Source organism: Aquarana catesbeiana, linkage group LG02, assembly GCF_042186555.1.
Source record: "Aquarana catesbeiana isolate 2022-GZ linkage group LG02, ASM4218655v1, whole genome shotgun sequence".
NCBI lineage: Eukaryota > Metazoa > Chordata > Amphibia > Anura > Ranidae > Aquarana > Aquarana catesbeiana.
This window is the reverse complement of record NC_133325.1, coordinates 676,723,229-676,748,066: the sequence shown is the minus strand read 5'-3', so window position 1 is coordinate 676,748,066 and position 24,838 is coordinate 676,723,229. Positions and strand designations below refer to the sequence as shown.

Genomic DNA, 24,838 nt, shown 5'->3' with positions numbered 1-24,838 from the left:
TTACCCCCCCCCACATTTGAGGGGGGCAGGTGATCTGCAGCAGGCATTGGTCACCTTCGTATATAAGATGACCTATCTCTTTTTATACTAGTTTATAATATGAACTATGTTCTTTTTTCATCCTTGCCTTCAAATCTTGATTCATATAGCTTTGCCCCTTTAGAAAATTTCCTCTAAAAAATCCATTTATTTTACCCTGCAGTTATTCTTTATACATTTTCCTGACAGACTCTGGTCTGCAAATCCTAGTAACCTTTGGTTTCTCTTTATTCATTGTCCTTTTGAATGTAAGTAAAGCTCTTCTTCTTTCTGATATAAATATCAATTACTCCACGCCTGTTTGTGTTTACTCTAGCACCTTTTGTTGATGAACTTCCACACTTTTCATCACCTTTCACTCACATTTCATCTTCCCATTCTAACACCCACTTTCTTTTTTCTTCCCTTACCTTAACCCACTTCCCCCTCTTCCCTTTTCCCCCTTTCCCCCCCTCCTTCTCCCTTCCCCTTTGTCATTTCTCTTTCATCTACCTTCCCTCCCCTTAGCCCATCCCCTGTGTTCCCTCCTCTTCTTCATTCACCTTACCCACTATTTTTTAAAATGAATATACATTTTCAATACAATTATTACCCACCCCTGTATCACTTTTCTGGCTAGATTCCAGCTGAAAAGCTCTTCTCTGCCTCATTCGGCGCGTTTTATGTGCACTACTCAGTGAGGGTTTCCCTTGTTTCGACATTGAGTCGCAGGCATAAGATCTTCATATGGGTGAGCGTTTGATGATGGGCTCAGTGGTCAACAGTATACCCTAATGTACCTTTACTTTATTATTTCATTATTATGTATTATACTTTAAGTCAATGTAATGCTTTTTTTGTTCTGTTCTATGCAGCGTTACATCTAATTGTTTTTAAAACATCCCCTGATGAGCCCAGAGTGGCAAAACATGTCGGGACAATCACTCCAACGCTACTACCGAGTGATTATATTTTATCATCTGTTTTATCATTCTAAGATGTATCTTTGAACATGTGTGCATAACCTATATTGAAACTTTTTAATTATGTTTTGTATGTAATAATAAAAATATTGTAATTCTACATACTTACTGTAGAGCATTGTAATGACTTTCTTTCTTTGTTGGCACCCTTAAAAATCCCGCCAAATAATTTCCCTTGTTTACATTTACATACAAGGATGTTGGTGCCTTTTGTCTGTCATTGCCACCCACCTATATTACCACTTTCCACATCACAGGAAGCACCTCCATGGTTAACAGAGGACAGAATTAATATGGACCTGGGAAGCTTAACATTAATAAATCACCAGGACCAGTACCCTCGGGTGCAAGATGGCTTGCACCCGAGGGTACTTAGGGAACTCAGTCAAGTAATTGCCAGACCATTGTTCCTAATTTTTACTGTCAGTCTACTGACTGAAATGGTACCAGATGATTAGAGAAAAGCCAATGTAGCACCAATATTTAAAAAGGCCCCAAAATATATCCCTGAGAATTACAGACCAGTTAGCCTAACATCAATAGTATGTAAACTCTTGGTGATGATAAGGGACTATATACACGATTTTAGTAATGAGAACTGTATCATTAGCAGTAATCAGCATGGATTCATGAAGAATCATTCTTGCCAAACCAATCTATTAACCTTCTATGAGGAGCTGAGTTACCATCTAGATAAAGGAAGGCCCGTAGACATGGTGTATCTGGATTTTGCAAAAGCATTTGACACAGTTCCCCATAAATGTTTATTGTACAAATTTAGGTCCATTGGCATGAACCATAGGGTGAGTACATGGATTGAAAACTGGCTACAAGGGCGAGTTCAGAGGGTGGTGATAAATGGGGAGTACTCGGAATGGTTGAGGGGTGGGTAGTGGGGTCCCCCAGGGTTCTGTGCTGGGACCAATCCTGTTTAATTTGTTCATAAACGACCTGGAGGATGGGGTAAACAGTTCAATCTCTGTATTTGCGGACGATACTAAGCTAAGCAGGGCAATAACTTCTCTGCAGGATGTGGAAACCCTGCAAAAAGATCTGAATGAATGGGGTGGGCAACTACATGGCAAATGAGGTTCAATGTAGAAAAATGTAAAATAATGCATTTGGGTGGCAAAAATATGAATGCAATCTATACATTGGGGGAGAACCTCTGGGGAATCTAGGATGGAAAAGGACCTGGGGGTCCTAGTAGATGATAGGCTCAGCAATGGCATGCAATGCCAAGCTGCTGCTAACAAAGCAAACAGAATATTGGCATGCATTAAAAAGGGTATTAATTGCAGAGATAAAACGATAATTCTCCCACTCTACAAGACTCTGGTCCGGCCGCAACTAGAGTATGCTGTTCAGTTCTGGGCACCAGTCCTCAGGAAGGATGTACTGGAAATGGAGCAAGTACAAAGAAGGGCAACAAAGCTAATAAAGGGTCTGGAGGATATTAGTTATGATGAAAGGTTGCAAGCACTGAACTTATTCTCTCCGGAGAAGAGACACTTGAGAGGGGATATGATTTCAATATACAAATACCATAATGGCGACCCCACAATAGGGATAAAACTGTTTTGCGGAAGGAAGTTTAACAAGACTCCTGGCCACTCATTAAAATTAGAAAAAAAGAGGTTTAACCTTAAACTACGTAGAGGGTTCTTTACTGTAAGAGCCGCAAGGATGTGGAATTGCCTTCCACAGGCGGTGGTCTCAGCGGGGGCCATCAAAAGTTTCAAGAAACTATTAGATGAGCACCTGAATGGCCGCAACATACAGGGATATACAATTGTAACTTCAGAAATGGTGGAAAAAACCTGCGCTAATGAGCAAAACGTGATAAAAGATAAAATTCACAAGGTGCAGCTGCAAAAAAAACTCCAAATATCCATGAAGTGATAAGCATATAAATAAAAATTTTGTGCGCTAGCAATAATATAATTAGGGAAAGAGTGCCTAGGAGACACAATGTATGTGTGAATCCCAGCAAAAATGATAACAACAACAAGTGCATAAAATCATTACTCAAAGATCAAACAAAATATTAACATATGCTGAAAATAAGTAATCACACATCAAAAAAACTTATAATCAGTCCATGACTGGGTTCAAAAAAATATAGGTAGAAAGAAAAAGTCCACTTGGTATATCTCATCACAAAATCATGAGAAATAATGAGCTGAAGAGACTCTTATCGAATGTACATTGATTGCAGAAAAAGGAGTAATAGATGTACGCTTACCCCAATCGTTGGACCTCCTCTATGGCAAGGTCGTATAGGCTTGCAGATATAACCCTCTGCAGGGACAGAATGTTGATATCCGGGTCTTGTCAGCATGTACCACCGACTCCAATGTGGTCCGGTCAATCCAACTGCTCCAACATCAGAGGGGGGACTCAGGAGTGGAAGAGTCCATCTATGCCTCTCACTGCCTTCTGTGGGGCAGCAGAGGCAGTGAGAGGCATAGATGGACTCTTCCACTCCTGAGTCCCCCCTCTGATGTTGGAGCAGTTGGATTGACCGGACCACATTGGAGTCGGTGGTACATGCTGATAAGACCCGGATATCAACATTCTGTCCCTGCAGAGGGTTATATCTGCAAGCCTATACGACCTTGCCATAGAGGAGGTCCAACGATTGGGGTAAGCGTACATCTATTACTCCTTTTTCTGCAATCAATGTACATTCGATAAGAGTTTCTTCAGCTCATTATTTCTCATGATTTTGTGATGAGATATACCAAGTGGACTTTTTCTTTCTACCTATATTTTTTTGAACCCAGTCATGGACTGATTATAAGTTTTTTTGATGTGTGATTACTTATTTTCAGCATATGTTAATATTTTGTTTGATCTTTGAGTAATGATTTTATGCACTTGTTGTTGTTATCATTTTTGCTGGGATTCACACATACATTGTGTCTCCTAGGCACTCTTTCCCTAATTATATTATTGCTAGCGCACAAAATTTTTATTTATAGGGATATACAATGTAATACTGACATATAATCACACACATAGGTTGAACTTCATGGACTTGTGTCTTTTTTTTACCTCACCTACTATGTAACTATGTAACTATGTAAGACCAGGTGATTGCTATAGAGCCCACTGACATGGTGTTGGATCTGATTTGTCCAATCCTGTTTGGTCATCTCTTAATTGGTTGCTGCATGATTCTGCTCTTTGAAGTATTGTACTAGCTAACCCACAAGAGGATCAAATTTCATAAAAGCCTTCCCTTCAGTCTTGCACAGTTGTACAAGCTCCTTTCCTGTACTGAAATTCTTACTCTGATTGTACTGCATCAGGGGCGGATCCAGAGTCTAATCTCGGGAGGGGCACTGCCAGAAAGTAAGGTTCTCGCAGGCAATTTGTCGGGGCAATGGCTGGTGTTGGCGATTAAATCATCCCGGCACCATGGTTGTTATAGTGTCAGGATGATTGAAGCACATTATTTCTATTATTACATTGTGATACAAAATGAAAAATGAAAAATCACCATAATGCAGAATCAGTGGGAGCCCTGAGGGTGTCACTTGCCACCAGATGCGGATTGTCACTTGCTACATTCCCTGCCACCAGATGCAGCTTGTTACTTGCCACGTCACCTGCCTTCAGATGCAGCTGGTCACTAGCGCGTCACCTGCCACCAGATGCGGATTCTCACTTGCCACTAGATGCAGATTGTCACTTGCCACGTCACCTGGCACCAGATGCGGATTGTCACTTGCCACCATTGCCTGACACCAGATCCAGCTTGTTACTTGCCAGGCAGCCTGCCACCAGATGCAGCCCAGATGCAGCTTGTCACTTGCCACGTTAATTGCCATGTTACTTGCCACCGGATGCGGACTGTCACTTGCCACATTGTCTGCCACCAGCTGCAGCTTGTCACTTGCCACGTTAATTGCAACCAGATGCAGCTTGTCACTATCCTGCAACAACATTGACAGTAGAGAAACAGGCTTCTATCCCCAGTTTTTCAACACATGTGAGGGCAGGCAGTGAGAGATGATGTCATCTCTCTGGTCCCTCATCTGCCCGCTCACTGTACTGCCTTCAAGTTCACTGAGCGGCCCGCTTACTGGCATGACCTGTGACGTGTCCCTGAAGATTGCTGAGAGGGAGGGGCCACCCAGGGGCCTAGGCAGCCAGAAGATGGAAGAAAGAAGTGGGACAGGAGGTACCTGTAAAAAACAGGTGCCCACTCCCCCCCCCCCGAAAAAAAATGACATGCTAAATGTGGCATGTAAGGGGGCGAGGAATGCTTAAAGCAGAATTTCAACTTTTGGGTGGAACTCTGCTTTAAGTGCCCAGTAGTCAAGTGGTTAAATTTGACCATGGAAATACCTTTCTCTTTCACTATTTTTATTGTTATGAAAGTGTAATACAGCAACAAGTGTCATACAAAAAGACCAACATAGGAAGTCAACAACATCATACAACAGATTACAATCTGAGCCTATACACGGGAGAAAGCTTGTAAGAGGGGGGGAGGAAACCAAGTTGGACAGATGGGGGGGATTGTAAGCCCTGAAACAGAGTTATGCCTTATTTTAATCAAAGTAAATGGATGTTTTAGAACTTACAATCAGGATTTTGCCCCCCGATAACCGATGATCAATCACCTGAACCTGTATAGTAATCGTAGCCTTGAGGAGATCACTAATGAGGGCTCAGAATTACGGGCTTCCCCAGCCCCCAAACTGAATTCTCAAGATGAGATCCCACTAATGGATAGACTGGGAAGCTTACACCAATTACTTACACTTGTTCCTAGGTATGCAAACTTATTCCTGTAATACTCGCCAGTATAACCTATGTGGAACTTGTGATTATTACTACATTGAAAAAGAAAAAAAAAATTGTGTTGTCGAACATGCTAGGGCGAAAAACAGAACAAGGTAACCAAAGAAGGTCTATCCCAAAAAGAAGAGGGGGAAGCACAGTAGTCAAGGAGAGGATAGAAAAGAGGGGAAAAAGAGAGATACAGGACAGCGTAGACACCGAGGTGGAGGAAAAATGTCTGGCCTGTTATGATGAGGACAGGAGATAGTCAGTCCAGGGTGCCCAGATTGTGTCAACTTTCTTAACACTGTCTTGGATAATACCTATAGCTTTTTCTTGGGTCAATATCCAAGATATGTTCCTCTTCGCTGCCAGGAAGGACACCATAGGTTGCTTCCAGGCGCGTACGATGGTAATCTTCGCCCCCCAATAGAATAAAATAGATCAGTTTTTGAGTCCTCACAGATATTTTCAAGTTTTTCGTTCAGTAAGGCAATGAGCGGTGATTTGGGAACAGCTACGCCTGTGACCTTTCGCAGCAAGTCGAAAATCCTATTCCAGTAACCCTGTAATCTTGGACAATGCCACCAAATATGGAGTAGATCTCCCCAATGGCCGCAACCCCTAAAACACAGGGGAGAGGCCCCCGGGAAGATTTGGGCTAAGCAAGAGGGGACCAAATACCAGCAGGTCAGGAGTCTGACACTCGCCTCCACTAGAGAAACATTAACAATACCTTTAAACGAACGGGCAAAGTGTTAATGCCAGGTTTCCGTGTCCCAATCTAAAGTCAAGTCTTGTTCCCATGCTAAAGCATAAGAAGGCTTACCTGAGGTCTCTGCCAAAGAAGTGTAAATCAAAGATATGCCCCCCTTCTGATCTTTGATTTCGGAGCACCATTTTTCATAGGGTGTAATTTTCGGAACCTCTGATAGAGAGCAGGAAATTACGTATTTGCATCAGTCTGAAGTTTTCAGATTTGGGCATCTCCAGTTTTTGTATGCAATAGTTCAGAGTAAGAGGGCCCGTAGTGGAAAAGAAATGCCCTATTCTAAATAGACCTTTATTTAACCACCATTGGAATACTCTAATGTCCAAGCCTGGGGGGAAGTGAGGATTATTAAAGAGGTGTCTTAAAGGGTGGAGTTCAGAGGTAAGTTTTGGATTGGTAAGGATTACATCACACAAGGCCATAGAGTGAGAAAGAGTGGAAGCTAAGATCGGCGGTCTGTTTTTCCTAGGACACCAAATAAGGTAGTCTATGGTGTGTTTGGGAATGGATTGCCGCTCCACATTTACCCAGTCTGGTTTAGCCCCTCTCGAGTAGATTATGGAGAACTGAGCCAGTTGAGCTGCTTGATAATATTTCCACAGGTCTGGGAGACCCAGGCCCCCTTGGATTCGCAACCTAAGGGGAACACTCCTAGGGCATCTATAACCCCTGGAGCCCCAGATAAATTTAATAACCTTGGATTGGAATTTATTTAGTTGAGATTTTTGGATTGGAATAGGAAGAGATCTAAACAAGTACAATAAGCGGGGTAGAAGGGTAATTTTTACCGAGGCTACTCTGCCCAGCCAGGATAGATCACACTCCGCCCATGCGTCCATATCGTTGTTCAATTTTCTATACATCCCAGGGATGTTTGCTGTATATAATTGTCCCACACTAGCTGTCAAGTTGACCCCTAAATATGGAGGAGCTCCAATTAAAAGGAAAATACTTCTTAAGTCTCTCAATAAGAGACAGTGAAACCGTGATGTTAAGTGCCAAGGATTTAGGGAAGTTCAGCTGTAAGCCTGATACCTTCCCAAAGTTTTGTAGTAGAGTTAAGACGTTGGGTGTAGAAATTAAAGGTGATGTGATAAAGAGTAGTAAATCATCCGCAAATAAGGCACACTTATGAGACTCCGGGCCGCACTGAACCCCTCGGATATCGGGGTGGTTCCTGATAGCTACTGCCGATGTCTCGATAGCTATAGCAAATATCAAAGGGGACAGGGGGCATCCCTGTCTAGAACCCTTTGATATAGGAAACCGCTCTGAGTACTGGCCCTGAAGCCTCACACTTGCACTGGGAATAGAGTAGAGAGCTCTGAGGATCTCCAGGAAGTGGGGGCCAAAACCCCATCTGGCTAGGACCTCAAAAAGGAAAGGCCATTCTAATGTATCAATTGCCTTCTGAAGGTCGATAGACAAGAGGTACCCCTCCTGAGGGGGACCCCCATCCCACCCTGAGTGTAGTAGGGAAATAATGTCAACAGCTCTCCGTATTTGATCAGGTCCCTGTCTCCCTGGAATAAAACCTACTTGATCTTTGTGTACATATCGGTCTATAAACACGGACAGTCTATTTGCTAAAATTTTGTTAGAATTTTAAGATCATTATTGATCAGCGAGCTTGGTCTATAGTTATTAACCTCAGATGAATCCTTGCCCTGTTTCGGGATGACCGATATGTATGCAGAGTTAGCGTCACCATCAATACAGCGCCTTTCCGGCGCCTTTCTGGAGAGAGTTGAGAAGTGTTGGCGCAAACGTCTTAAAATAGCAGGCGGAGAATCCTTCAGGTCCTGGGGCAGAACCGCTTTTAAGATTTTTAATTACAGTCAACACTTCTGACTCCGAGATAGGTTCCTCCAGGTCAGAGGTGTGAGCCGAAGCCAGTTTGGGAAGGGGGATCGCGTCAAGAAAATTCCTCAGGTCTCTGGAGAGGGTAAGAGTATCAGCCTGATATAACTTAGAATAGAATTGTTGAAATGTGGCCATTATCTTATCTGGATTTTGGGTGAGGGCTCCTGTGGGGGCGCGGATTTTGGGAAACGAAAAGGATTGTGGTTTAGGAGTCAGTCTGTTGGCCAGCCTGGGGCCTATTTTGTCTTTCATCAAGTAATGCCGGGCATCAGCCCATCGCAGGTCCTTTTCAACATGAGTGGTGAGCGCTATATTGAGAGATAGTCTTGCTGCTTCTAATTGAGCGGAGGAAGAGCCTGTTGGGTTGCGTTTATGGTTTTTGGCTATGAGAAGGAATTCTTTTTCGAGGTTGCCAATTTCGGCCCTTTTGTCCCGTTTGCACTCAGAGGCAATCTGTATGAGTTTACCCCTAATGACAGCCTTATGAGCAGCCCAAAGTGTTGTGGGGGGAAGTCCTTCCGTATCGTTTAAGTCAAAAAAGGATTTGATTTCTTTGGAAATCACCGTTGCTAGAATAGGGTCACTCAGTAAGGCTTCATTAATGTGCCATCGAAAAGGACCGCGCCGACCCTGGAGTTTCGTAATTTCCATCAGGACCATAGCATGGTCCGATAATGTAGAATCTCTAATTCGGGATTTAGCTATGCACGGGATCGCAGTGGCAGAAAGAAAAATGTGATCTATCCTGGTGCAGGAATTATGCGGGGCTGAGAAGTGTAATGCAAGTAATTGGGTATACAATGGTTATAGTGGTCCGGGTCCTTCCTAGGGGACATGTATCAATACAAAAAAAAGTTTGTGAAAAACGTCATTTCTAAATGAGCAGTGATTTTTTGATTTTTAAAGCCTAAAAATGAAAAATTCCTTTCAATATAGTGCCTGGGGTTGATGTGCCTGAGACACAGGTTGGTTGCAGATAGCAACAGTGCGATCTGCTGCAGATGTGCTGAAAAAGGCCCAGACAGCTGAGCTTTGGGGAGTGGGCCGGGAGATAACAGCTGCAGAATGTGATGGAATAGGGTGGCTGCTCTCTACTCTTTCTTAATGTCGGCCAACTTGGGGTTGTGCTGCCTCACCTTCAGTTTCCTCCTCTGCTCTATTTGGCACCCAAGTCGCATCAGTGACCTCATCATCATCATCACCATCTCCATTTCCTCCATCTTCATCATTACTACTGGAGACAACTTGGCAATACACTGCGACTTGGGGACCATGAATGCCAATTTGTCTACCAATGTTCCTCCCTCTTTCTAGGCTCATGTTCCTGTCTTCCTCAACCTCAGACCCAACATCTAAATCCAGTAATGGCTGGGCATCATCAAGGAGCAAGTGGCTGACACTGTGGTCAAATAACTCAGCTGACTCCTCAATGGCTGATATGGGGGCTATGGCAGGAATAGATGTGAACAAGAAGGCAGGTTTATCCACTCTGGCAACTGCAGAGGACTGTACACTTTTCTCTGCTTGCATGACAGAGGATGAGGAGGACGAGGAAGGTTTAGTAAGCCAGTCCACCACCTCATCTGCATGCTGTGGCAGGATAGCACAGGCAAACCCACTAAACAGAGATAATGATGCCCTGCCTGAGTACTGACCACCACATCCACCTTTGCCTGTGGACACATTTGTTGCTGGCCCCCTTACAGTGCCAAGGGAATGTCTGCCTCTCCTTGTTGTCCTCCCAGACATTATTGGGAGGGAGGGGGCGGTGCTTACGCAATCAAATAGACGGTGTTGACACAGAAGTAAATGGCGTTAAACTGGCAGTAATGCACAAAACTATATGGCATTAAACTGGCAGTAATGCAATCAAATAGACAGTGTTCAACCGTCACTACACTGACACTATCTGAACTGTCCCTACTCTAGCTATACACTAATGTAAAGATTACTGACTCTCACTACACTGAAACTATATGAGCTGTCCCTACTCTAGCTGCACACTATGCAAAGCTGAAAGATGGTCCTCCTCACTACACTCACACTATCCCTAGACTGACACTAAACTAATATTCTACGGAAAGTTCTACGGAACTTTAGTTTATCTATTAGGTCCGCTGAAAACAGATTACTCCGCCACACCCGAAAATGGAAAAATAGTCCCCTTTCTGCCAGAGCCCCCCCTGCAGCACACAAATGGAGCCAGAGAAAGTTTATTATTTTTTTAATTGCTCTAGGTTTGCTGACAATTAGGGAGTCAAGAAAAAACCTTTACAATCACTTAAAGCACTGTACCTTAATATATTCTTGCTTTAATGCCACGATAAGAGCCTTGCAGGTCCCTGGGATCAGGGCCGGCCCTACCATGGGACCCGATGGTACCATCGGTCCCAGGCGGCACTTTCAGGGGGGTGGCAAATTGCCACCAGCCAGCCCATTCCACTTGCTCTGCTGCTTATCCCACTGCGAGGAGCCCGGCGCCGAGGTGATAGGAGTGTGCGGGCAGAACAGGGGATTATTTAGGGGGCGGGCGGCGGCAGAATGAACGGGCGAGACAGTCGGCGTGAGCGGGCTTGCTGGCCAATCAGTGAGCTGGCGGGTGGGGGAGCAGAGAGATGATATCATTTCTCACTGCCTGCCCTGCATCACTGCAGTTCCGTCCTTACTGTGCAGCCGCCGGCAGCAGAGAGATTACATAATTTCTCCGCTGCCTGCCTTCACTCTGGGACACAGCAAGTGGCAATCCGCTACGTGTGGCAGGTGAAGTGGCAAGTGACAATCTGCAACGTGTGGCAGGTGACGTTGTGGCAAGTGACATGGCAAGTGACAATCTGCTACTTGTGGCAGGTGACATCGTGGCAAGTGGCAATCCGCTACGTGTGGCAGGTGAAGTGGCAAGTGACAATCTGCAACGTGTGGCAGATGACATTGTGGCAAGTGACAATCTGCAACGTGTGGCAGGTGACGTCGTGGAAAGGGGCAATCCGCTACGTGTGGCAGGTGAAGTGGCAAGTGCCAATCTGCAATGTGTGGCAGGTGACGTTGTGGCAAGTGACAATCCGCAATGTGTGGCAGGTGACGTGGAAAGTGACAATCTGCAACATGTGGCAGGTGACGTTGTGGCAAGTGACAATCCGCTACATGTGGCAGTTGACGTTGTGGCAAGTGACAATCCGCAATCTGTGGCAGGTGGCGTCATGGCAAGTGACAATCCGCTAAGTGTGGCAGGTGACGTTGTGGCAAGTGACAATCCGCAATGTGTGGCAGGTGGCATTGTGGCAAGTGACAATCTGCAATGTTTGACATTGTGGCAAGTGACAATCCACAATGTGTGGCAGGTGACATTGGGGCAAGTGACAAAACGCAATGTGTGACATCGTGGCAAGTGACAATCCGCAATGTGTGGCAGGTGGCGTAGTGGCAAGTGACAATCCACAATCTGTGACGTTGTGGCAAGTGACAATCCGCAATGTGTGACGTTGTGGCAAGTGACAATCCGCAACATGTGGCAAGTGACAATCCGCATCTGGTGGCAGGTGACGCGGCAAGTGACAATCTGCATATGAAGGCAGGGGACGTGGCAAGTGACACGCTCAGGCTCCCACTGATTCTGCATCATGGTGAGTTGAACTATTTTATATTAAATAACAATGTAATAATAGAAATAATGCTCTTCAATAATTTTTTTTTCTATACGGCACTGCGTTGATTTAACTGTCAATTGCGCGGTCGTGCGACGCTGTACCCAAACAAAATTTACGTCCTTTATTTCCCACAAATAGAGCTTTCTGTTAGTGGTATTTCTTCATAAGTTTAGGCCAATATGTATTCTTCTACATATGTTTGGTAAAAAAAAACGCAATAAGTGTATATTGATTAGTTTGCGCAAAAGTTATAGCGTCTACAAAATAGGGGATAGATTTATGGCATTTTTATTTTTTTTACAAGTAATGGCGATGATCTGCGATTTTCAGCGAGACTGCGAGATTGTGGTGAACAGATCGGACACTTTTGACACATTTTTGGGACCAGTGACATTTATACAGCGATCAGTGCTATAAAAATGCACTGATTACTGTGTAAATGTCACTGGCAGGGAAGGAGTTAAATGTGTTCCCTGGGAGGTGTTTCTAACTGGAGGGATGGGACTGACTGAAGGAGGAGAGAGATCTCTGTTCCTTATTACTAGGAACAGCAGATCTGTCTCTCCTCCCCTGTCAGAATGGAGATCTGTCTGTTTACATTGACAGATCCCCATTCTGGCTCTCTGTGGAGCGATTGTGGGTGGCCAGCTGACATTGCGGCACACACAGGTCCTTTTATACTCCTAAATACATGTATAGTGCCATGACAGGTCCTCCTTATACTTCTATACATGTATAGAGCCATGACAGGTCCTCTTTATACTTTTATATACATGTATAGAGCCATGACCGGTTCTCTTTATACTCCTTTATACATGTATAGAGCCATGACTGTTCTGTCCACCAGATGTTTTATACTGGCTATTTGTACGTGTGTTGTTAAATTTACATGCAAAATGTGTAATTTACTTAAGACAATCATATGTGGTGTGCAGGCTCCATCTAGCGTTCCTTTTTGGTATTGCTGCAGTTCTGTTTATTTGTTTAATGTATGTGTAATGAAGGAAGTTGTCAGCAAGCAGGGAATTCTGGGCAGAATCTTAACAGGAAGTGAACCAGCCACCATTCTTTTCAACACATTGCAGGAAGCAAGTCATGTCTTTCTCAATCTATCGTCATCACCCCTTAGAGAACTTAAAAAGTAAGTTTTTATTATCTCATCTTGTACTGTATATCGTTGTTTATGCAATGTATGCTGTATTGTATGTGATATTGTACTTATTGAAGTCTATTTCTGTTATTTTGTAGTTTCACCTGGCTTGTTCTAATAAAACTGAGATCAAAGAAATATGGTATCTACAATTATTGGGATAAGAAGGTTTAGCTAGCTGTCCCAGAGACAGAACAATGACAAGTCCTCTTTATTCTCCTATATACATCTAGAGAACCATGGCAGGTCCTCTTTATACTCCTATACATGTATACAACCATGACAGGTCCTCTTTATACTTCTATATACATGTATAGAGCCATGACCGGTCCTCTTTATACTCCTTTATACATGTATAGAGCTATGACAAGTCCTCTTTATTCTCCTATATACATGTAGAAAGCCATGGCAGGTCCTCTTTATACTCCTATACATGTATACAACCATGACAGGTCCTTTTTATATCACTACATAAATGTACAGAGCCATGACAGGTCCTCTTTATACTCCTACATATATGTGTAGAGCCATGACAGGTCCTATTTATATTTCTACATACATGTATTGAGCCATGACATGTCCTTTTACACTCCTATACAGATGTATAGAGCCCTGACAGGTCCTTTTATACTCCTATATACATGTATAGAGCCATGATCGGTCTTCTTTATACTCCTACATACATGTATATAGCCATAACAGGTCCTCTTTATACTTCTACATACATGTATTGAGCCATGACAGGTCCTCTTTATACTCCTATATACATGTAAAGAGCCATGACAGGTCCTCTTTATACTTATATATACACGTATAGAGCCATGACAGGTCCTATTTATATTCCTACATACATGTATTGAGTCATGACACGTCCTTTTACACTCCTATACACATGTATAGAGCCCTGACAGGTCCTTTTATACTCCTATATACATGTATAGAGCCATGATCGGTCCTCTTTATACTCCTACATACATATATATAGCCATAACAGGTCCTCTTTATACTTCTACATACATGTATTGAGCCATGACAGGTCCTCTTTATACTCCTATATACATGTAAAGAGCCATGACAGGTCCTCATTATACTACACGTATAGTGCCATGACCGGTCCTCTTTATACTCCTATACATGAATAGAGCCATAACAGGTCCTTTTTATAGAGCCATGACAGATCCTCTCTGAATTCCTACATACATACATGTATTTAGCCATGACATGTCCTTTTACACTCCTATACACATGCATAGTTGCCAACATTGTAAAAAAAATTTTTAGGGACACTGGCTGTAGGTGGAGTCTTATTATAATTAGGGGGTGGGGCATGCAATTGTAGGTGGGGCATGCGTTTGTAGGCGTGGCATAGGGGGGAAATAATAATGTGGCGCTCAAAGTGTGCCGCAACGAAAAATGGGCGTGGTTTACGCAAAATAGTGGGCGTGTCTTAAATGGGCGTGGCTCAAAGGGGTGTGGATAAAGTCTGAGATGAATGAGGGATGGAGAGGGAAAGGGGGGAGAGGGATGGAGGGACAGCAGCCCCAGATCCTACACAACAATAGAAATATGTGTATTCTAGAAAGTTTAACAATTAGCAGATAGATACTTCAAACACCTGGTGTTAGCTCTTCAATCATCCCACCATGGTTCCCACCATGGTTGTTATGGTGTCAGGATGATTGAAGTGCATTATTTCTATTATTACATTGTAATAAAAAATGAAATCATTTAACTCACCATAATGGCGAATCAGTGGGATCCCTGAGCGTGTCACCTGCCACGTCGCCTGCCTCCAGCCGTCCGTGCCCCCAGCAGAGTCCGTCCTTGCATCAAGTGTCCCAGCAGAGTCCGTCCTTGCATCAGGTGCCCCCAGCAGAGTCCGTCCTTGCATCAGGTGCCCCCAGCAGAGTCCATCCTTGCATCAGGTGCCCCCAGCAGGGTCCGACCTTGCATCAGGTGCCCCCAGCAGAGTCCCTCCTTGCATCAGATGTCCCCAGCAGAGCCCCCCCTTACATCAGATGTTCCCAGCGGAGCCCCTCCTTACATCAGGTGTCCCCAGCGGAGCCCCCCTTATATCATATGTCACCATCGGAGCCCCCCTTACATCAGATGTCCCCAGCGGAGCCCCCCTTACATCAGATGTCCCCAGCGGAGCCCCCCCTTACATCAGATGTCCCCAGCGGTGCCCCCCTTAAATCAGATGTCCCCAGTGGTGCCCCCCCTTACATCAGGTGTCTCTAGTGGAGCCCCCCTTACATCAGATGTCCCCAGCGGAGCCCCCCCTTACATCAGGTGTCCCCAGCGGAGCTCCCCTTACATCAGATGTCCCCAGCGGAGCCCCCCCTTACATCAGGTGTCCCCAGCGGAGCCCCCCCTTACATCAGGTGTCCCCAGCGGAGCCCCCTTTACATCAGATGTTCCCAGATGTGCCCCCCTTACATCAGGTGCCTCCAGCGGAGCCCCCCCTTACATCAGATGTCACCAGCAGAGCCCCCCCTTACATCAGATGTCCCCAGCGGAGCCCCCCTTACATCAGATGTCCCCAGCGGTGCCCCCTTTACATCAGATGTCCCCAGCAGTGCCCCCCCTTACATCAGGTGTCCCCAGCGGAGCCCCCCTTACATCAGATGTCCCCAACGGAGCCCCCCTTACATCAGATGTTCCCAGCAGTGCCACCCCTTACATCAGGTGTCCTAGTAGCGGTGTCTCCGCCGCCATTGCAGAACAGAGGGGGTATACAAAATAGTGTCTCCGCCGGCCGCGTGGTTACAATAGAACCCCCGCCCCTTTCCATAACACACCGGCAGCGGGGCGGGGGGTGGGCGGAGCGAAGCAGGGCGGGGGGTAGGCAGAGGGTGGGCGGCGACGCAGGAGCTCCGTCTGTATTGTAGCCACCCAGACGTGTTCCTGGTGTTCCTGGTCTTCTAAAAAATGGCGGCCGGCGGAGACAGCCACGGACCTCTAGCGTCGGCGGGGAAAAATCCTGAAAAAAACGGATTTCTCAGGACATTTCCCGGGAAACAGTAAAATTGGGAAAAGAGTCTAAATCCCGGGAATGTCCTGGGAAATTCGGGACAGTTGGTAAGTATGTACACATGTATAGAGCCATGACAAGTCCTCTTTATACGCCTACTTACACGTATAGAGCCATGACAGGTCCTCTTTATACTCCTATATACATGTATAGAGCCATGACAGGTCCTCTTTATACACCTATATACATGTATAGAGCCATGACAGGTCCTCTTTATACTCCTATATACATGTATACATGCTCTTATCGTGGCATTAAAGCAAGAGCCATGACAGGTCCTCTTTATACTCCTATACATGTAAACAACCATGACAGGTCCTATTTATACTCCTATATACATGTATAGAGCCATGACCGGTCCTCTTAAGTTATCATGATATAAAATTATGAATGTGGGGGCCTTTTGGTAGGCGTGATTTTTTTTGGGGGGGGGAGGGCAGCATTTCATTCTTGGTACCAGGCAGCACAATGTCTTGGGCCGGCACTGTATGGGATGATTTGTCCGAGTGCTTGGGGAGAAATGCCTGCTGAAAATCTAGGATCTTGAAGACTTTTCCCTGTCACCAAGTAACAGAGCGTAGCTATTAGCCATTGTTCAGGGCTAATAGATTTCCGCATTGGTGTATCCTTTTTGATGATCAATGGTGCGACAGCTTGCAGCAGATTTTGAAAACAGTCATCATTCATCCTTAAAAAATTTTGATAATCGTCTGGATTGTTCTCTTGCAACTCTTTTAGAAGAGACATATGGAAGTACTTCTGTCGGTCCTGCAGCCATTGCTTGGACCATGTCCTCCTTTTTTGTTTTTTCTTTTTAAGGACATTCTGGATAGCCATTATCTCCAAAATGGCAACTGGAAGTCCTGGGTCCTGCATTCCTTCTATAAAGTTCTCCATTCTCCGTTCGTTAAGAGAACAAGCGAAAAAAACATGTGCAATGAAACATGCGAAGAGCAACACACGTATTTGACATCATTTCCAATACGTAGCTACGCAAACAGGAAGGTGTCCAGAATCGTATGACAAAAATCATACATTTCGTAGAGCGCATTTTACACTGTTGTATTCGATATTAGTATTATGCAACAAAATGCGAAAGATAAGTCGTACGATTTTCTGATCATGTGTATGAGGCATTAGTTAATCCTTCTCTTGTAAATTCTAGTGAGTGCCTTAATTCTGCATCTAAAAAAATAATAATGATTTATTTTGTTTTTAATATAATTATTTTTGCTTGCGTGTAATAATTATTGCAACAGAAGACAAGCTTGTCATTTCCTCAGAAAACAATCTTGGTTAAATTGGATATTAGGAATAATAAAAATGTAAAGTGGTGCAATGTTCAGACCATAAAAATTGGACTACGTTGTAATTTGAGGGGTGAAATAGGTCGTAGTGACCTTAGCACTGTCTTTTTTATGAACATACAGTACTTTGGCAGTATGTTTGGAGTTAAACTTCCTATGACTGCGACACGCCCCTCCTTGCTGCTTTCAAAGCGAAGAAACGAAAGTAAAAGTGACTTAGTAAGTGAAGGACTGAGGCAGCATTTTAAGGCATTGTAATGGAGAGCAAGCTAACTCTAACTATTCTTCATTGTGTGCTTCTAACTACAGGTAAGTGGCTGTGTTACAATAGGTGGCCATATAGAGGCCAGACTGAAGTTCCTGCAGAAATATATGCATAGCTCCCAACTGTCCCTGATTTGGAGCAATGTCCCTCTGTCCCTCTTTCCTCCTCATTTGTCCCTCATTTTGGTCTGATCCATATAGTTGTATATAAAATGTACTTTTTATCTTTTAAATAGTGTTTCCCAATGCTAAACCTTTCATCCAATTTCTAAATTGCTGCATCTGTAAATTTTAAAAGCCAATATATACGAATAGTAGTGGTAAAAAAAAAGCACTTGTGGATTTAATTAACCTTTTTTTTTGGTTAATTCTCCTTTAAGGGGGGCGTGTCCTATGCCTACATACATTTGCTAGTGGGTGTCCCTCATTCCCATCTCAAAATGTTGGGAGGTGTGTATATGTAGAACATTTATATCAATCATCTCAGTACATGGCACACTTGCCTTGCAGCACTGGAATCCTTTGTTTGATCACCAGTGAGTACACGGGGGTTGATTTAAGGCTCGTAGACAAATTTTTGTCGTAGGGACAGAACAAACGATTTTTGTTTAACCACTTCAGCCTGGAAGGATTTACCCCCTTTCTGACCAGAACATTTTTTGCAATTCGGCACTACATCAGTTTAGCTGACAATTGCGTGGTTGTGCAACGTTGTACCCAAACAAAATTTTTTGCGCTATAAACAAAAAAAGAGCGACAATTTTGAAAAAAAAGCAATATTTTTTACTTTTGCTATAATAAATATGCCCGAAAAATATATAAAAAAACTAATTTCTTCATCAGTTTAGGCCGATATGTATTCTTCTACATATTTTTGGTAAAAAAAAATCGCAATAAGCGTATAGTAATTGGTTTGCGCAAAAGTTATAGCGTATACAAAATAAGGCATAGATTTATGGCATTTTTTTTTTTTTTACTAGTAATGGCGGTGATCAGCGAGTTTTATCGTGACTGCAACATTGCGGAAGACAAATCAGACACTTTTGACACTTTTTTGGGACCATTGACACTTATCAGAGCTAAAAATAGCCACTGAGTACTAGGGGTGCGCATTTTCACTGGTCTCACGATTCGATTACAATTATCTGGTCAACGATTCGATTCGATCCCGTGAAATGCATCACGATTACCGACGAGCTCCCACTTCCGCTTGGGCTGCCTATGCGGCTCTTCCACCCTGCAATCTTCTGGGACACATCACAGTTCCCAAAAGATTGCCCGGCTATGCAGGACAGCGCAGTGAGACATGCGCATCCGGCTGTGAAGCTGCAAGCTGTCACAGCCGGATGCCCACAGTAGTATTGCCAGCGCCATGGACAGGCGGGGGAGAGAAGGGAGGGTTTGGGTGGCCACGTCGCTGGATTGTGGGACAGGTGAGTGTCTTTTTTTTAAAAGTCAGAAGATACACTTTTTTGTAGCTGCTGACTTTTAATAAACAAAAAATTGACTGGAACTCTGCTTTGAATTAAAAATAACTTCACTCCCTTAAAAAGTGCACTAATCCGGTGCACTGCAGGGTACAGAGATTCACACACACATGGCTGCTGGGAGGTCAGGAGGGATAGAATCCACAGATGACAAACAACCCTGTGAAGTTCCCTGTACTGTCTCTGTGCTGACCAGTGGCAGCTGGTGCTCAAAATATTTTTGGGGGGGTGCAAACAAACTGAAAAATACTGAACCTCCCCCATCAAATGCAGCCTCACTGTGCCCATGAAACGCAGCCACTGTGCCCATCAAACGCAGCCACTGTGCCCATCAAACGCAGCCACCTGTGCCCATCAAACGCAGCCACTGTGCCCATCAAACGCAGCCATTGTTCCCGTCAAACGCAGCCACCTGTTCCCGTCAAATGCAGCCACTTGTGCCCGTCAAACACAGCCACCTGTGCCCGTCAAACGCAGCCACTGTGCCCGTCAAACGCAGCCATCTGTTCCCGTCAAACGCAGCCCCCTGTGCCCGTCAAACGCAGCCACTTGTGCCCATTAAATGCAGCCATCACTAACCCCCCCCCCCACAATGCACGGGCCACCACTGGTGCTGACAGTTCCTTGGCTTTCCTGTTTGCACCTTCCAGCACACTAGGAGTTAACAGTGGAATGTGCACAGGATAGTCAGGGACCTGTCAGCATGGAGCCAGAGGTGTAAGGTTACTTTCGTTTCATAAATGTTGTGCTACTATGGATAATGTGCCCCCGCTGTATGTGCTTTTTAAAAAACTATGTCATCGTACGCTCATGTGATTCCCGGCCCATCCCGCCCCTCTCCGTTCTCCTCTCACATGTATCCTGAGTCCTGACGTCAGAGGGGAATTCTCAGTCCCGCCCGCTGACTATAGTTATCGTATCAGAAGAGAAGTGGGCGGGACTGAGAATTCCCCACTGACTTTAGGACTCAGGAGACGAAGAGGAGAGCGGAGAGGGGCGGGACGGGACGGGAGTCACATGAGCATATCGTACTACGTGGAAATTCGGTATGAAGTGACATCGTTTTTTAAAAAGCACATACAGGGGGGGCACATCAGGAGGAGAGCGGAGAGGGGCAGGACGGGCTGGGGGCACATCATCCATAGTAGCACAACATTTATTAAACGAAAGTCATTTTAAAAATACGCTCCGAGCGAGGGGCAGGGCTAGTTATGGCATCGATTTTCCGGTCTTTATGCATCGATGCCGCATCGGGGACACCCGAATCGCGATGCATCGATCCAACAATTAATTTCAGCACCCCTACTGAGTACAGCATAAATGTCATTGGCAGGGAAGGGGTTAACACTAGGGGGCAATCAAGGGGTCAACTGTGTTCCCTAGGTGTGTTCTAACTGTGGGGGGGATGGGACTGACTAGGGGAGGAGACCGATCGGTGTTCCTACTTAGTAGGAGCATACGATCTGTCTCCTCTTCCCTGAGAGAACCGGGATTTGTGTGTTTACACACACAGATCCTGGTTCCCGCTCTGTCACAAGCAATCGTGGGTACCCGGTGGTCATCGCGCCCACCGGGCACACGCCTTGGCTCCGGGTGCAAGCTGCGGGCGCGCACGCGCCTGCTAAAATGTCTTAAAGAGCCGACGTACAGCTATGACAGCTTGCGCAGGGGAGCCAACCTGCCACAGTATCTGCAGTGGCTGGTCGGGAAGGGGTTAAAGTGTATTTCCACTTTTGCAGCTAAATAAGGATAGCACCTACTTACGTGTTCCCATTCACATAACTTAACTAGAGAAATATGTTTAAAAATTGCTGCTTACCTTTTTACTTGCTTACAAATCCTTTGGGGCTTTTCTCTTCTATGTAATGTTATGGAGGGTGCTGTGAAATTACGTTTACTATATTTAACCCGGTCTGTACTATGCTGGCAGATTTCATTATCAGTGGTAAACAGGATGTGCACATTGACTGTTCCAACAAAGGGTTAAAGATCTCAAGGCTTATGTAATCAATTTTAAACAAATCTGTTCCCTAATTGCACATTGCCAGCTATTCTAAACAATGTAAGATTTATATAGAGTTCTAGGTACAAACCAAAATGTCTTTTTGTTATTTTTAGGTATGCTGTGTGAATGTTGAAACGAAACATACCTACAGTGGGGACGGAAAGTATTCAGACCCCCTTAAATTTTTCACTCTTTGTTATATTGCAGCCATTTGCTAAAATCATTTAAGTTCATTTTTTTCTCATTAATGTACACACAGCACCCCACATTGACATAAAAACACAGAATTGTTGACATTTTTGCAGATTTATTAAAAAAGAAAAACTGAAATATCACATGGTCCTAAATATTCAGACCATTTGCTGTGACACTCATATATTTAACTCAGGTGCTGTCCATTTCTTCTGATCATCCTTGAGATGGATCTACACCTTCATTTGAGTCCAGCTGTGTTTGATTATACTGATTGAACTTGATTAGGAAAGCCACACACCTGTCTATATAAGACCTTACAGCTCACAGTGCATGTCAGAGAAAATGAGAATCATGAGGTCAAAGGAACTGCCTGAAGAGCTCAGAGAGAGAATTGTGGCAAGGCACAGATCTGGCCAAGGTTACAAACATTTTTTTGCTGCACTTAAGGTTCCTAAGAGCACAGTGGCCTCCATAATCCCTAAATGGAAGAGGTTTGGGACGGCCAGAACCCTTCCTAGAGCTGGCCAATTAGCCAACAGCTGAGCTGCCAAGTCAGAGAAGAAAGGGCTGGGCCCAGCCATGACAGTATCCCCTCCTCAACGACCCCTCCCCCCCCGGAAGACCACCAGGCTTGAGGGGAAAACGTCTATGGAAAACACGGAGGACAGGGGCATGTACGTCCGAGGATGGGACCCAAGAGCGTTCCTCCGTACTGTACCCTTTCCAATGCACCAGGTACTGTATGCACCCACGGAACCTATGGAAGTCAACAATGGACTGTACTTCATGGTTCTCAACCAAAACAGGATGAGGACGTGGCACCGAGGTGGTAAAGCGGTTGAAGACCAAAGGTTTTAATAAGGAGACATGAAATACATTTGAGTTACGCATATTAGAAGGAAGGTCTAATGTGTAAGCCACTGGGTTAATCCTGCACAGAATACGGAAAGGCCCAATAAACCGAGGTGCGAACTTCAGAGAGGGAACACGAAGTCAGGGGTTGCGAGATGACAGCCAGACCCTGTCCCCAACCTGGTAGGAAGACGCAGTCAGGCATCTGCTGTCAGCATGGAGTCTGTACCTATCATTAGCATGTCGCAAAGCCTCCTGGACTTGGAACAAAGACCACGGAGATGCTCCTCTAACTCAGGAATACTCTACGGAACAAAAGAGTCAGGCAACATGGAAGGTTGGAAACCATAGTTCGCCATAAATGGGGACAATCAGGAAGCAGAATTCAAGGCACTATTTTGAGCAAACTCTGCCCGTGGTAAGAGGTCTGACCAGTTGTTATGATGGTCAGAAATATAGCAACGTAGGCATTGCTTCAAGGACTGATTGACTTGTTCTGCGGCCCCATTAGACTGCGGGTAATACGCAGAGGAGAAAGCAAGCTGAATTCCCAAGTGTGCACAAAAGGCTCGCCAGAACTGGGACACAAACTGACTGCCCCTGTCTGAGACAATCACCTTGGGTAGCCCATGTAAGCGAAAGATCTCCCCTGCAAAAATGAAAGCCAGTTCCTTAGAAGTGGGCAATTTCTTAAGTGGAATACAATGAGACATTTTCGAGAACCGGTCAACCATCATAAGGATAACTGTTTTGTCCTGGGAGTTGGGTAACTCCACAATGAAATCCATAGACAGGTGGGTCCAGGGCCTCTCTCCATTGGGTATGGGTTGTAGGAGACCCACTGGAAGGTGTCGTGGAGTCCTACTCTGAGCACACACGGAACAGGCAGCTACGAAGGCGGTTACATCAGCGCCTACACTAGGCCACCAGAATTGTTGGGAAATGGCCCAAAAGAGTTGATTCTTCCCAGGGTGGCCAGCAGCCTTGGGAGAATGGTAAGTCTGGAGCACGGCAGTACGGAGACTCTCTGGGACAAAGCAGCGGTCACAAGGTTTCTCAGGAGGAGCATGGAAGTGAGCAGCAAGAATTATGTCACCTAAAGGAGAAGTGAGACTGGTGCGAATCGTAGCCAGAATACGATCAGGAGGAATCACAGGGACTGACTCCATCTTGGAAGTGGAGGAAAATTGTCGCGACAAAGCGTCAGCCCTTACATTCTTAGTACCGGGTAAGAATGACACAATGTAATTGAAACTTGACAAGAAAAGAGCCCATCGCGCCCTTCTGGGAGAGAGGCATTTAGCCTCAGACAAGAATGTGCAATTCTTATGGCCAGTAAGAATGAGAACTGGCACAGTGGTACCTTCGAGGAGATGTCTCCATTCTTTCAGGGCTAAAATGATCGCTAACAGCTCTCTGTCACCAGTCTCGTAATTGCACTCCGCAGGTGACAATTTCTTGGAAAAGTAGCCACAAGGATGCATAGCGCTCTCAGAGGTAGGACGTTGAGACAGAAGGGCGCCAACTCCAGTCTCAGAAGCATTAACCTCAAGGCTAAAGGGTAATGTAGGATCAGGATGTGCCAACACAGGAGCAGAAACAAAAGGCTTTAATGGACTCCGGAGACCAACTCTGTGGGTTACCTTCCTTTCTGCTCATGTCAGGGGCTTGACCAGAGATGAGAAGTTACTAATAAACTTCCGATGATAGTTGGCAAAGCCAAGAAAACGCTGCAGAGGACGTAAACCCACGGGTTGGGGCCACTGTAGGACAGCTGAAAGTTTCTCTGGGTCCATCGAAAAACCAGCAGTGGAAATGACATAACCCAGGAATTTAACCTGTTCATGATGGAATTCGCACTTCTACAATTTACAATAGAGATTGTTCTCTCTCTAGTTTCTGAAGCACAAGACAGACATAAGTATGGTCGCTTTCCAAGGACTTGGAAAATATGAGGATATTGTCGAGATAAACCACCACACATAACTGCAACAAATCTCGGTGGACATCGTTAATAAATTCCTGGAAAACTGCCTGGGCGTTACAAAGGCCAAAAGGCATCATGAGGTACTCATAATGGCCTGTTCTAGTATTAAATGCAGTTTTCCACTCATCACTCTCCTTAATCCTCACGCAATCGTTTGCCCCTCTCAAATCAAGCTTCGTGAAAACCATTGCTCCCTTGAGGCGGTCAAAAAACTCCATAATCAACGGAATCGGATGGGCATTCTTAATCGTGAAACGATTGAGACCCCTATAATCAATACAAGGTCTCAGTTCACTACTCTTCTTCTTCACAAAGAAGAAACAAGCACCAGCAGGAGATGAGGATTTGCGGATGAAACCTCGAAAAAGTGCATCTGCAACATTCTCCTCCATGGCGTTATCCTCGGAGACCAACAAAGAATAAACCCTTTTAATACCCATTTGTAATAAATTTGCAAAGATTTCTAACAAACTACTTTACAAT

At 44.8% G+C, this 24,838-nt stretch overlaps 1 protein-coding gene across 2 annotated transcripts in view; it reads left to right on the top strand.

Annotated features, from left to right (window-relative positions):
* Positions 1-17,747: 17,747 nt before the first annotated feature.
* Positions 17,748-24,838, top strand: part of LOC141129011 (tapasin-related protein-like) — an 87,414-nt gene continuing 80,323 nt past the window's right edge. For both annotated transcript variants that reach the window (XM_073616734.1, XM_073616735.1), the window contains exon 1: positions 17,748-17,874. In XM_073616734.1, the coding sequence (XP_073472835.1) occupies positions 17,823-17,874 (52 nt within the window). In that variant the 5' untranslated portion in view covers positions 17,748-17,822. The remainder of the gene's footprint in view (positions 17,875-24,838) is intronic.